General features: G+C 62.6%; 3 protein-coding genes across 4 annotated transcripts; 2 read left to right on the forward strand and 1 right to left on the reverse strand.

The window, feature by feature from the left end:
- The first annotated feature begins 537 nt into the window (after positions 1 to 537).
- WDR24 (WD repeat domain 24) lies at positions 538 to 7,713 on the forward strand. The gene is made up of 9 exons (XM_027707603.1): positions 538 to 1,018; positions 1,374 to 1,551; positions 2,337 to 3,012; positions 3,093 to 3,208; positions 4,990 to 5,111; positions 5,431 to 5,535; positions 5,634 to 5,971; positions 7,033 to 7,217; positions 7,371 to 7,713. The coding sequence occupies exons 1-9, from the start codon at positions 538 to 540 to the stop codon at positions 7,537 to 7,539; spliced, it is 2,370 nt and encodes a 789-aa protein (XP_027563404.1). The 3' UTR covers positions 7,540 to 7,713.
- A 281-nt stretch (positions 7,714 to 7,994) lies between these two features.
- JMJD8 (jumonji domain containing 8) lies at positions 7,995 to 10,063 on the forward strand. 2 transcript variants are annotated; one of them, XM_027707601.1, is made up of 9 exons: positions 7,995 to 8,080; positions 8,187 to 8,270; positions 8,740 to 8,788; positions 8,870 to 8,966; positions 9,044 to 9,112; positions 9,187 to 9,306; positions 9,376 to 9,443; positions 9,598 to 9,732; positions 9,824 to 10,063. In XM_027707601.1, the coding sequence occupies exons 1-9, from the start codon at positions 7,995 to 7,997 to the stop codon at positions 9,902 to 9,904; spliced, it is 789 nt and encodes a 262-aa protein (XP_027563402.1). In that variant the 3' UTR covers positions 9,905 to 10,063. The 2 variants fall into 2 exon arrangements, with proteins under 2 accessions (XP_027563402.1, XP_027563401.1); XM_027707600.1 differs by having other exon boundaries at positions 7,998 to 8,080; positions 8,187 to 8,788.
- An 84-nt stretch (positions 10,064 to 10,147) lies between these two features.
- On the reverse strand, positions 10,148 to 13,964 carry STUB1 (STIP1 homology and U-box containing protein 1; the record flags this gene model as incomplete). Its single annotated transcript, XM_027707604.1, has 7 exons — positions 10,148 to 11,088; positions 11,461 to 11,577; positions 11,685 to 11,741; positions 12,202 to 12,292; positions 12,434 to 12,599; positions 12,695 to 12,893; positions 13,779 to 13,964. Coding segments are annotated over 7 exons (942 nt in total), but the record flags the coding sequence as incomplete, so codon positions are not given.
- Positions 13,965 to 13,969: the final 5 nt, after the last annotated feature.

Here is a 13,969-nt window from a genome sequence, read left to right on the forward strand (position 1 = left end):
GCTGGCCCCGGGGCACCCGCAGAGTAGCTGCTGGGCCCCTTCTGCTAGAGAAGGAGGGTGAAGCCCTGGTTCCTGCAGGGTTTGGGGTGCAGGCAGTGCCCCGTGGAGGTGCCTGTCCCTCACTTCACCCCACTTTGTGCTGATGACACTGCTCACCTCGGCCCACAGCGCTGCAGTCAACCTCTACCGTCAGCAACAGCTGCTCTCACCACTGAAACGCCTCCGAGTGTAACTGAAGAGGGAAGAAGGAACCCAGGAGAGGTTTTCAGGAGCTCCCTGAGAGGGAGTCACAGAAGGCAGCAGAGGAGAGCCCAGCCCAGGCTGTATCTCCCTCCCCACGGCAGCTCTGTGCCTCTCACCCCCACAGCCCGTTAATGCAGCCAGACAAAGCCGCGGGTGGAGCCGCCAGGGCCCGGCAGGAGCTGCGGGAGCCCCGCCTGGCCCTGCCCAGCTCTGGCTGAGGGGGAGCAGGCGGCCTGTGGGGACACGAACCTGCGAGCCTGCCCCTGGAGAGGGGACAGTGCCCCGAGAACAGCCATGGAGAAGATGGCCAGGGTCACCACGGCCCTGGGGGGCAACACCCTGAGCGGCCGCACCATGTTCTGCCACCTGGACGCCCCCGCCAATGCCATCAGCGTGTGCCGTGACGCCGCACAGGTCGTGGTGGCCGGACGCAACATCTTCAAGATCTACTCCATCGAGGAGGAGCAGTTCGTGGAGAAGCTGAACCTGCGCGTGGGCCGCAAGCCCTCCCTGAACTTCAGCTGCGCCGACGTGGTGTGGCACCAGATGGACGAGAACCTGCTGGCCACGGCCGCCACCAACGGTGTGGTGGTCACCTGGAACCTCGGCAAGCCGTCCCGCAACAAGCAGGACCAGCTGTTCACGGAGCACAAGCGCACGGTGAACAAGGTGTGCTTCCACCCCACCGAGGTGTACATGCTGCTCAGCGGCTCCCAGGACGGGTACATGAAGTGCTTCGACCTGCGCAAGAAGGACTCTGTCAGCACCTTCTCTGGTACAGACACGGCTGCCGGTTCCCCTGCTCCCTGGGGGAGGCAGGGGTTGAGGGCTTCACCCTTCCTTTGCTTGTCCTCTTTCCCTGCTTTGCCCTTGAGGGCTTTTGCCCTTTCCCCATGCCCGGGAGGAAGGTTTGCTCAGGGTCAGGATGTGATGCCCAAAGCGGGGAGGGAGGGAGCTGAGAGGCGTTTTGGTGCTTTTCTGTCCCTCTCAGCAGTGGATGGAGATGGAAGGTGGTCACATCACTCCCTGCCTCCCCTTCCCTCTGAACCGGGGACCCTCAGGGCTCCTCCAGTGAGGTTTTTAGCTCTGCTGGAGCTCTGTCCCACCGGATCTCACCTTCTGTCCCTCAGGCCAGTCGGAGAGCGTGCGTGATGTGCAGTTCAGCATCCGGGACTATTTCACCTTCGCCGCCACCTTCGAGAACGGGAACGTGCAGCTGTGGGACATCCGTCGGCCTGACCGCTACGAGAGGATGTTCACGGCCCACAACGGGCCCGTCTTCTGCTGCGACTGGCACCTGGAGGACAGGTGGGGGTGGGCTGAGCCCTGGCAGCCACCTGGTCTCGCAGGGATGAGGGAGGCCCTAAAAACAGGGCTTGCAACTTTCAGGGGAGAGATCAGCATCTCTGGTATCTTGGTCACTGTGTCAGGGGCTGGGATGTTGCTGGAAGGTGGGAGCAATTGTTGCTTTGAGGATTTGAGGCCTCAAATCCAACACCATGTTGGGGTGTTTTAGGGGCTTTCTTTGACAAATTAGGGGATTTTGAGGCACTGAGTTACTAATGGTCAGGTATAGCAAGCAGGGGAGCCAGGGTACGCCGAGGGTGTGTGTTCTGTGACATGACTCAGCTGCGTTTGGTCACATTTGCCTCCTGCCTTTCCTGGGGGATGATTGGGAAGGGTCTGGAAGCAGCTGCTGTGGTGTGCAGGTCCCTCCTCACTCCCTGCCAGGCAGTGCTGCAACTCCTCACGAGCTTAGGGAGGCACTGAAATATGTTCAGAGTGGCCTTTTTCCTCTCTGCTGTACCTGGCGAGAGGAAACCAGAGGTAGAGGGAACTGGTCTGACTGGGAGTGTGGCTCTAAAGGTGCAGGGCCCTAAGTGGGGGCAGGAAGAAGGGTGTTGCCTGACCTGGTTGCTGGAGAGAGGAGGTGTCAGTGGAGCACTTGGGAGGATGCAGTTGCAGGCCGGCTGCCTCCCCGTGGCCTGGATGTGTTTGGTCTGTGCTGTGAGTGTTTCTGTGCCAGGGTGGGAGAGGGGAAGGGGCACAGATGCACGCTGCCATCTCCCCATCTTCCTCCATCCTTCTCCCAGGGGCTGGCTGGCCACGGGCGGCCGGGACAAGATGGTGAAGGTGTGGGACATGAACACGACGCGGGCGAAGGAGATTTACTGCGTGCAGACCATCGCCTCGGTGGCGCGGGTGAAGTGGCGCCCCGAGTGCAAGCACCACATCGCCACCTGCTCCATGATGGTGGACCACAACATCTACGTGTGGGACGTGCGCCGCCCCTTCATCCCCTCCGCCATGTTCGAGGAGCACAAGGACGTCACCACGGGCATCGTGTGGCGGCACCTCCACGACCCCTATTTCCTGCTGTCGGGCTCCAAGGACAGCACCCTTTACCAGCACATCTTCAAGGACGCCAGCCAGCCCATCGACCGGGCCAACCCCGAGGGGCTGTGCTACAGCCTGTACGGAGACCTGGCCTTCGCTGCCAAGGAGAGCCTCATCTCCTCCGACTCCAACCGCAAGCCCTACATCGGGGACCGGCGCCACCCCATCTTCTTCAAGCGCAAGCTGGACCCCACGGAGCAGTTCGAGTACATCTCATCCTCCAGCGCCCTCAGCGTGTTCGAGACGGACGTGGAGAGCGGCAGCATGGACTGGTTCGTGCACACGGCCAAGCAGTACGCGCTGGCCGGCCGGCCCCTGGCCGAGCTCTGCGACCACAACGCCAAGGTGGCCAAGGGCCTGGACCGCAACCAGGTGAGATGTGGGATGGGGAGGGCAGGGCAGGGCCTGGTTTGCAGCCTGGCAAGGTCTGGCACTGGCTGTCTCCCACGCAGGTGGCTCAAACATGGACGATGCTGCGGATTATCTATTCCAGCCTCGGCACCGTGTCGTCCGCCAACCTCAACCACAGCATGGGCAAAGGCAGCGCTGCCCTCCCGCTCATGAACAGGTACGGGGGGTTGGAGCTGCACTGAGGGATGTCATGGCTGGGGCAGCTCCATGAGTGGGAGAGCGGACGTGGCTCCTTTGGGATGGAGTCCTGGAATCATTGAGTCACAGTGGTTTGGATTGGAAGGGACCTTAAAGCTCATCTCATTCTGCCCCCCTGCCATGGGCAGGGACACCTTCCGCTAACCCAGGTTGCTCCAAGCCCCGTCCAACCTGGCCTTGGACACTTCCAGGGATGGGGCAGCCACAGCTGCTCTGGGCAGCCTGTGCCAGGGCCTGACCAACCTCACAGGGAAGAATTTCTTCCTGACATCTGACCCGTCCCAGTCACAGGGTGGGAGCAGGGACAGCTCTCCCTAGCCTCAGGCCATGCTGGTTTGCAGATTGGGATCCTTTGGACAAAGCCATTTCCCATGTGGGTGTGAGAAGTGAGTGTCCAGCCTGACCTTGAGCCGTGCAGCCTCATGTGCTGCTCCCTTCCCTCCTGGAGCCAGAGTTTGGAGCTGTGGTGGGGTGTGGGACTGGCACCAGCTCTGCAGTCACTGAATTCATGAGTCATTTGGGTTCCCCTAAGATCGAGTCCAACTGTCAACCTAAGGCCACCAATAACCCGTGTCCCCTAAGCACCACATCTAAACATTTTTTGAACACTTCCAGGGATGGTGACTCCACCACTGCCCTGGGCCGCTGTGCCAGTGCCTGACCACCCTTCCATGAAGGAATTTCTCCAATATCCAATCTAAACCTTCCCTGGCACAGCTTGAGGCCGTTTTCTCTCCTCCTGTCCCTTGTTCCCTGGGAGCAGAGCCCAACCCCCCCAGTTCCCCCCTCCTGTCAGAGAGTTGCAGAGAGCGAGAAGGTCCCCCCTGAGCCTCTTTTTTTCCAGGCTGAGCCCCCCCAGCTCCCTCAGCTGCTCCTGGTGCTCCAGACCCTTCTCCAGCTCTGTTCCCCTCTCTGGACACGCTCCAGCCTCTCAGTGTCCTTGTTGAGAGAGGCCCAGAACTGCCCCAGCACTGGAGATGCCTCAGCAGTGCCAGCACGGGGATGGTGACCAAGGGCTGGGGGTGGAGAAGGTGTCTCATGGCTGGAGCTGGGGCTGGGAGTGTGCAGAGGTTTTCTTCTGACTTTCCAAGGGAGATCACAGCCCAGATCTGTGAGAGCCCCATTGTGGGCTGATGAAGCAGGAAAACTTGTTTTTCCTCTTCTCAATGACATAAACGTGAGGGGTGCGGACTCCAAATTAGCTGTCAGACCTCTCAGGGCCATGTTCCCACAGTGAGTGACAGGTCCTCAAATAACATCAAAAGAAACAAGCACTGTCCTTGACCAAGCTCTGCCTCCAGCTGGGTTGCTCTGCCACTGACTGAAACACTGCTGGGCTCTGCTCCAGCCCCATCCCTTCCCTTTTCCATCAGTGAAAGCTGAGCATGATGGTGAATAACAAACAGCCTAGCACCCTGGAGCGAGGCAGCTCCTGTTCACCTGCCTCTGAGGGGAAGGAGGTAGAGCAGAGGGTCTGCTCAGCACTGAAATTCTTCAGAAGGACCTTTGCAGTGCGTGTGCAGTGACACCAGGCTTGGAGGAAGGGCTGTGACCACAATTGCAACGTCTTTGTTTTTAAGTCACACAGTGGGGACAAGTGACTTCTGCTCTCAGGGAAATCACCTTCTCCCATGTTTCACCATTCCAACTGCAACTGGACACCTCTATCCAGGCCATTTGTTGGATGGAATGGAACCTTTAAACCTCCATGACCTATTAAATGTGGCTTTTTTTCCCCAGCTTTAACCTGAAGGACATCCCCTCTGGGCTGGGCAGCGAGTCCAGACTGGACCGCAGCAAAGGAGAAAGCCGCACAGAAAACATCCTCATGGACTCCTCCTCCACCCTGATCAACAACGAGGGTAACATTCCTGGGGAGAACAGTCCCCCTCCTACAGCTCTTCCCTCCTTAGCTGTAGATGTGGGATGAACTGGTGCATTTATCCTGCAAATTGGGGTGGCTGGACCTGCTGCAGCCCCAGGCAAAGGACACCAAGCCCCAGGGAGGTGCAGAAGGACAGTTTACCCCCGTGGTCTGGAGTGACAGTGACAGTGGTGGCTGGGGGTGCCAGGAATGTGATGTGGTGGGGAGCTGGGCTGGCACAGCCTGGCACACTGGAGGAAACGGGGAGGTGGACCCAACCATGGGATGAGCTGATTTCTCTCTCCCTGGGCACGCAGACAACGAGGAGACGGAGGGCAGCGATGTCCCTGCGGATTACCTGCTGGGAGACGTGGAGGCAGATGAGGATGACCTGTACATGATGGACCACGAGAACCCACATGGTGAGCGCATGGCTGGTGCTGGGGGGTGCTCCCTGTCCCAGATGTGCGGCTGGATTTTCTCCTGGCTTTCCCTGCTCATTCCTGCTATCTCCTCACAGCTGAAGAGCAGGAATACAGCCTTCCCCAGGAAGCCTTCCCCCTGCGCCACGAAATCGTGGACAACCCCTCAGCCTTGGACCACCTGCAGGACAAGGCTGACTCCCCCCACGTCAGCGGCAACGAGGCCGAGACGGTGTCACTGACGCCCGTGGAGTCCTTCTCCCTGATCTCCATCTCCCACTCGCTCTACGAGAACCGCCTGCCCTCCGACTTCTTCAGCCCCATCGTGCGGGACACGCTGCTGTTCTACGCCGAGCAGGGGGACGTGCAGACGGCCGTGTCCGTGCTCATCGTGCTGGGGGAGCGCATCCGCAAGGAGATCGACGAGCAGACACAGGTGGGACCCCCTGGGGGGCAGGGGACACCTTGGTGGGACCCACAGGGGGCGTTTCCCAATGCCCTGAGAATCCCTCCTGCACTCTGGGAACCTCCCTTCTCCTCCAGTCCCTGCCAGGTCTGCTCTAACTGGGGTGGGCAGCTCCAGGACTGCTGGTACCAGGGGCTTGAGGTGGTGTCTGCAAGGCCAGGGTGGGGGAGTGGCTGTGGCCTGTTGATTTGGGGGAGGATGCTGTTCCCCAGTGTTGCAGAGCTGTTCTCCCACCACAGGGATCTTAGACTCATGGAATCCTTTAGGTTGGAAAAGCCTTCTAAAATCATCAAGTCCAGTCATTTCCTCAGCACTGCGAAGGCCACCACTAACCCATGTCCCCAAGTGCCACATCCACACAGCTTTTAAATTCCTCCAGGGATGGTGACTCCACCACTGCCCTGGGCAGCTGTGCCAATGCCTGACCACCCTTTCAGGAAAGACATTTTCCCAATATCCAGCCTAAATCTTCCCTGGCACAACTTGAGGCTGTTTCCTCTTGTCCTGTCCCTTGTCCCCTGGGAGCAGAGCCCGACCCCCCCTGCTCCACAGCTCCCCCCTCCTGTCAGGGAGTTGCAGAGCCAGAAGGTTCCCCCTGAGCCTCCTTTTCTCCAAGCTGAGCCCCCCCAGCTCCCTCAGCTGCTCCTGCTGCTCCAGACCCTTCCCCCGCTCCATTCCCTTCCCTGGACACACTCCAACCCCTCAATCTCTCTCTTGCCTGAGGGTCCCAGAACTGCCCCCAGGGCTGGAGGTGCCCCAGCAGTGCCAGCACAGGGATGATCACTGCCCTGGTCCTGTGGCCACACCATGGCTGGTACAGCCCAGGCATCATTGGCCACCTTGTCCACCTGGGCTCCATATTGAGCCACTGTTGACCCCCAGGACCTTTTCGACCAGCTCCTCTGCCCCAAGTTGGGAGCGCTGCAGGGAGCTGTGACCCAAGCATGGATCTTGCCTTTGGGAGGCAGGGCAGGGATCCCAAGGGGGTTTCAGGGTGGATGTTGAGGCTCTGCCATCTGTGGCCCTCCCAGGAACACTGGTACACGTCCTACATCGACCTGCTGCAGCGCTTCCAGCTCTGGAACATCTCCAACGAGGTGATCAAACTGAGCACGTGCCGTGCCATCAACTGCCTCAACCAGGCTTCCACCACCCTCCATGTCAACTGCAGCAACTGCAAGCGGCCCATGAGCAACAGGGGCTGGATCTGCGACAGGTGAGGGCACAGAGCGGGCACAGAGCTGGGGACAGCTCAGCAAGGGGGTCCCAGGGGCTCTGCAGGGGCAGGAGGATGGGGTGGGTGCCCGTGTTCCCCCTTGGTGCCCCCCAGGGCTCTCCCTGCCCACGCTCCTCCGTTTCTCTGGTGCAGGTGTCGGCAGTGTGCCAGCATGTGTGCCGTGTGTCACCACGTGGTGAAGGGGCTCTTCGTGTGGTGCCAGGGCTGCAGCCACGGGGGCCACCTCCAGCACATCATGAAGTGGCTGGAGACCAGCTCCCACTGCCCTGCTGGCTGCGGCCACCTCTGCGAGTACACCTGAGCCCTAAGCCCCACGGGGGATGATGGCGGGCAGGGGATGGGCAGGGCAGGCAGGGTCTCCTGCCTGGTACCCCCCGCACCTCCCTCCCTGTATTTATTGTGTAAATAAGGGCTGGGGGTGCCCCCCCGCCCAGCCGTTTTGTACTGGATTAAAACAAACCAGCAGCTGAACCGAGCCATGACTCTTGTCTTCACTTCACCTGGATGCAGAAGACCCCGGGGTGGGGCTGGACCCCGTTTCGGGCCGGGGGTCGGTGCCTCGGAGGCCTGGGGGACCCCACTTTGTTGTTACCCCCTTATGCGGGGAGGCCCCTTTAAGCCTTGATATGGGCCCCACATTGCTGTTGCCCCTTTAAGCCGTGAGGTGGAGCCCATTTCATGTTGCCCCTTTAAGCCGCGGCCCTCAGCAGGCGGATGTACGCGCGGTGCATGCTGGGGGCCGTAGTCCCGGTGGCGATGGCGGCGCGGCTGCTCCCGCTGCTCCAGCTGCTGCTGCGCTGGGCCCGGCCCGTCCAGGGCACCGCCCCGCCGGGCGGCGGATGGTGAGCGCGGGGGGGCTGCCCCGGGCCAGGCCGGAGCATGGGGAGCGCGGGGGGGCTGCGCTGGGCCGGTCCCGGTGCCGGTGCCGAGCGCAGCCTCCCGCTGCAGGCTGGCGGGCTCGGTGCCGGAGGAGGAGCGCTGCACCGTGGAGCGGGTCGATGCCTCCCTCACATACTCCCTCTTCCTGCAGCGGTAACGGGGGGCCCGGCACGGCCCCGCTGGACCGAGACATGGGTCCCGGGGCGGGGGCGGGAACAGCGCCCGGTGCACCGGGCGGGATAACGGGGAGGGAGCGGGAGGGTTGGAGGGGCGAGGACCCGGGGGGAAGGTGGTTGGAGCCGGTCCCGGTGCCCCGGGAGTGGTTTAGAGCCGGTCCTGGTGCCGGTTTAGGGCTAGTCCCAGTGCCCCAGGGATGTGTCGGGGTTGGTCCCGGTACCCCCAGGGCTGGATTGAAGCCGGTCCGGTGTCCCGGGGATGTGTCAGGGCCGGTCCCGGTACCCCCGGGGGTGGGTCGGGGCCGGTCCCGGTACCCCCGGGGATGTGTCAGGGCCGGTCCCGGTACCCCCGGGGGTGGGTCGGGGCCGGTCCCGGTGCCCCGGGGATGTGTCGGGGCCGGTCCCGGTGTGTCGCCCGGGCGAGACCCCGCTGGATGCTCCCCCAGGTTCGCCTTCTCCCGGCCGGTGATCCTCGGCGGGGTCACGGACAACTCGGTGAGTGCCGGGAGGGTCCGGGGAGACTCCGGGGAGGTCACATACCCCCCGTGCCATCCCGGCCCTGTGCTCCATCCCCAGGCGTTCCGAGCCCTGTGCACCCGGGAGAAGCTGCTGGCGGCGTTCGGGCCGCTCCCGGTGCGGCTCAGCACGGCCAACACCTACTCGTACCGCAAAGGTGAGGGGGGGGCCGCGCCCGGCCGCTGCCCCCGCTCACCGCTCACTGCTCCCCGCTCACCGTTCCCGTTCCCGCAGTGGATGTGCCGTTCCAGGAGTACGTGGAGCGGCTGCTGCAGCCGCAGGACCCGGCCCGGCTGGGCAGTGGTGGGTGTAGCACCGTCCCGGCCCCCCCGGAACCCCCCGCTCCTCACCGGGCTCAGCCTCCCGTGTTCCCCCAGACACCCTGTACTTCTTCGGGGACAACAACTTCACCGAGTGGGGCCCCCTGTTCCAACATTACGTGCCCCCTCCCTTCCGCATCCCGGGCACCAGCCCTGCCTACAGCTTCGGGATCGCAGGTGGGCACGGGGCAGATCGGGGGGGGAAATCGGGGGTCTCCCCAGCACCAACCCCCCGTTCCACCGCAGGCTCAGGCTCCGGTGTTCCATTTCACTGGCACGGCCCCGGTTTCTCCGAGGTGATTTTTGGCAGGAAGGTGAGAACTGAGCCCTGAGGGAAGGATTTGGAGGGGCGAGGGAGAGCAACAAGCCCCCCAACAGGTGTCCCTGAACACGGGGAAGCCCTGATGGTGCTGAGCCTGAGGGGCTGGAGGGGAAATCGGGGGGGGGTGCCCCCTTGGTGTTTTCCAGCGCTGGTTCCTGTACCCCCCGGATAAAACCCCCCACTTCCACCCCAACGAGACGACGCTGGCCTGGCTCCAGCACACGTACCCCACGCTGCCCCCCGCCCAGCGCCCACTCGAGTGCACCCTGCGCCCCGGGGAGGTGAGTCAGCACCCGGGACACCCCAGGAGGATGGAGGGGATCCCACACAGCCCAACTAGAGCCACGGGGCCCCCCGTGCTCCCTCCCACAGGTCCTGTACTTCCCTGACCGCTGGTGGCACGCGACGCTCAACCTGGACACCAGTGTCTTCATCTCCACCTTCCTTGGGTAGAGCCAGGAAGGACAAGGATGTGTCACCATCATCCTGGACACGGCAGGAATTCCTGCCACCCTCAGGGAAAGGCAACTGGTTTGGGGACCAACTGCCTGAGAAAGTTCTGGTTTTTACTGGTCTTTTTCCTCCCCCTTGGATTAAAGTTGTTCTACTGTAGCCATTGTGTGTTGCTACATCCTCCCTCCCACTGGCTCCCAAGCCAGGATATCCCCAGAAATCACTGCTGTGAACTACTCCAGCTCCTTTTCCACATTTATTGCTGATTCTTTTTAATTATTTTTATATATATATATTTTTTTAATGGACATTGGCAAACTTCCAGGGGGTGCTCAAAAAGCCAGGCAGGCTGTGGGCCGACCAAAATGCTGGAACCTCAGTTGGATACAGATTTGTTGGTTACTTTTTGTGGTGTTTTAAGGGATTTTATTAAAGGAGTAAGAACCTTAACCCAGGTGGTTGTTTGCAGGGAACCACAGGCGAAGGGAGGCGGGAGCCAGCCCCTTCCAGCCCTGGGGCTGTTGTTTCCTGGGAAAAGCCAGAGGGTGAGTTGGTCTCACCCTGGCAAGTGGCTATTTACAGGGAAGAGGACCCAGCCATGGCCAGGCAGGAGGTGGAAGGAGGAGGAAACAACTATATACACAGGGAGGGACTGGGCTCCAGGTGCTCATCCCAGCGAGCTCCCTGTGGCACTCCCTGGAGCAGGACACTCTTTGGGGACTGCCAGCGGCCGTGGCCAAGGGGGACCCTGCTCTGTGAGCCATGGAGATGAGAGTGAGGCCACTGCTGCTAAGGCAGCCTTCTCCCGACCCCCAGGCAGGTCTTGGAGCTGGAGAGGAGCCCAGGGAGCCGTGGTGCCCACCCAGCCACTACGGGAAGGGGAGATGGTGACGTGCCCTCGCCTCACACTGGGTCTGGGGCAGCCGGAGTGGAGGGGGAGCAGCCAGGGAACAAGTAAGGCATGGTGCCAGCCTGGGGAGCTGTGCCGGGGCACCCCAACACTGCCCCAACCCCTCAGTTATGCCCCCCCAGGCCCCTCAGTAATTCCCCCCAGCCCCTCAGTAATCCTCCACCCAGCCGTTCTCTGAGATGAAGGCATCGATCACCTCCTTCATGGCGAGGTTGGGGATCAGCTGGTCCTGGGTCAGGGGACTCCGCGTCACCGGGTCGAAATGACCCACGCGCTGCAGGGAGGAGCGGGTGGGAACCGGTTACTCCACATGCCCAGGCTCAGCCCTGGGCCACAGGGACCATTGGCATCTGCCCTGGCATCCGGCACGGCAGCCAGGCCTCCGGGGGGAAGGAGGGACAGCCCCTCTGAAGGTGCCTCTCAGCAGGATGAGGGCAGGTCAGGGCACAAGACCCCGGCCAAGAGCCGCCTCTGCTTTGGGCAGGGCCCGGCAGCACCTGCTCCACAGGGAGCTGCCCTGGCACGTAACTGGGAACAAACCCAAGGAGCCTTCACAACCCTGAGCTGGGAGCTGCCTTCCTGCCCAGGCAGGAGAGAAAGGCAGGAAAGGTGCTGGGAAACCCCCCTGCCCTTGGCCCGGTGGTACCTGGAGATGCTCCTCGATGTCCTTCCTGTCGTAGGTGATCCCACTGGGCGTGATGCAGGGCTCTCTCATCAGCTCAAAGCTGATCTTCCCGCACAGGTAGTCAGGAATGTCCCGCTTCTGGCTCAAGAGAGGCACAGCTGGGTCAGGAAGATGGACTGGGAGGTGGTGCTGGCTCAGAGGGGGAAGCAGGGAACACAGCAGCGGAGAGATGCGAGCACACTCACCTTCCTCTTCTCATCCACCTGGGAGAAGAGCTCGTCCATGTCTGCCAGGTATTTGTCCTGAAAGAAAAGCCCTTCAGGACAAGGACACCCCAGCACAAATGGGCTACCCCAGGGAGAGTCCCCAAGCCTCCCACCCATGGGAGCAGCTCCTCGGCCCCTCTGCCCGTGCAGCTCCCAACTGAACCTGGCAGGAGTGATCCAGCTTAAAAATAACCTTCCTTCGTGGGGCTATTTTTATCAGGGATTAGTCCCCAGCACCCAGACCCACATGTGGCCAAGAGCCACTTCTGTTCCCTCAGGGAGCAACAGGCCCAGCAGGCATCACTACTGCTGGGCTGGGACAAGAGGTGACAGAGCAGGGGGACACAAAAGCACCAGCCACAGAATGAAGGCTGAGGAGCTGTGCTCTGTCCTGGGGTCTCTTGGCTTTCATCTGCACAGCTGCAGCCCTGGCTTCCCTGGCTACAGAAGAGCCTGGGGATGAGCATGAGGATGGGACGAGGAAGCCCCCACTCACGTGCTTGGCCTCGATGGTGGCCAGCTGAACTCGGCTCCGGCTCTCGTCCGTGTTTTCTTCTTGCTGGGTCTTCCGGCACTCGGCCAGCTCCCTGGGACAGAGCAGAGCAGGAGGATGGAGGGACACTGCCGCTCCCTTCCCTGCTGTCCTGGAGGGCAGAGGCACCTCACACAGAGCTTTGACAGCGTGGTGACACTCAAAAAGCCTTTACTGGTCCCCTGTGCCCTGTTACCTCTCCTTCTCCGCCATGATCAGCTTGGTCAGGTGGGAGTGCAGCTCGTTCTCCTGGTTGATCCGCTTCTCCTCGATGCTGTTCCAGCGTTTCTTCTTGGCGATGCGCAGGGCGCTGGGAATGTCGTCCCCGAAGTTCAGCCGCTGCTCCTTGGCCAGGTTGTAGGCTGGGGAGAGCAGGGCCACGTCAGAGCCAGCACCGGGTCCCTGGCACCACCCTCGGCCCTTTCCCGCAGGCGGGGGGGCCGCTGTGCCCGCTCACCTCTCTGCAGGTTGGCAATGGCCTCGTCGTAGTTCTCCATCTCCAGCTGGCACTGGCCCAGGAAGAAATGGGCCTTCACCGACTGCCCGTCCAGCTCCAGCGCCCGCTTGCAATCCGCCAGGGCCTTGTCGTGCTGCTGCATCTTCAGGTAGCACAGGGCCCGGTTGGTGTAGTACACGGCCACCAGGGGGTTCCGGTTCTGCGGGGACAGCCCCATGTCACGGGGGGATGGCAGGGACAGCCGGGGCACTCGGTGACACTGTCACCCGGGCAGGGACAGCCGGCAGTGCCAGCGCGGGCGTGCAACCCGTGGGGAGGTGCCAGGATGGATTGGGGACAGGCTGGGCCGGTCCCCATAGGGCAACCTGTGTCCCTGCCTCCAGAGGGGACAGTCCTCACCAGCTGGGGGGGCTGGAGCACCCCAGGGGGGGTCTGCCCTACCCAGCACGGCCTGGCGACAGGGCAGGGTTTTGGGGGGACAGGCTCAGGGTGGGGGCACCCTGGGGGTGAGTGGAGGAGGGTCCAGCTCAGAGACAGTGGGGGGACAGGCTGGGCTGGGAGGTGTCCGTGCCCAGGGAGGTGGTCTAGGTCAGGAGGGGACAGTGTCCAGACTAAGGGGGTCCCATCCTAAAGGTATCCAGACCAGGGCCAGGAAAAAACATTGTCCAGACCAAGGAGATTCTATCCCGGGGGTATCGAGGCCAGGGCTGGGGAGGTGTCCAGGCTGGGGGGGAAGGGGAGTCCCATCTTGGGGGTGTCACGGCCAGGCCCCTTGTGGGGGTGTCCCATCCCCGAGGGTCCTGTCCCGGGCTCAGCCAAGCCAGGACCGGGAGGGTGCCCAGACCAAGGGACGTTTCATCCTGGGGTTATGGAGGCCAGGGCAGGGCCCGTCCCGGGGGTGTCCAGGCCAGGCCCGGACCAGGGGGGAGGTTGGTGTGTCCTGTCCCCGATGGATCCCGTCCTGGGACCATCCAGGCCGGGGTGACCCACCCCTGAGGGCCCATCCCGGGGGTACCCGGGCCAGGCCCGTGGGGAGGGGGGCGGTGCGTCCCCTCCCCGCTGATCCCGTCCCGGTGGGACTCACGATGGCGCGGCCGTAGCAGGCGGCGGCTTCGGGGTACTTGCGGCCGCCGAAGAGCCGGTTTCCCTGCTCCTTGTGCTCCTGCGCGCTGTGGCTCTTCTCGGGGCTGGCGCCCCCCGCGCCCCCCGCGCCCGGTCCCGCCGCGCCGGGCCCCGCCGCGCCCTCGCGCTCCTCCTTGCCCTTCAGCCATGACG

This window comes from Neopelma chrysocephalum, unplaced genomic scaffold (assembly GCF_003984885.1).
Source record: "Neopelma chrysocephalum unplaced genomic scaffold, ASM398488v2 Primary Assembly neopelma1_93972, whole genome shotgun sequence".
NCBI classification, from domain to species: domain Eukaryota; kingdom Metazoa; phylum Chordata; class Aves; order Passeriformes; family Pipridae; genus Neopelma; species Neopelma chrysocephalum.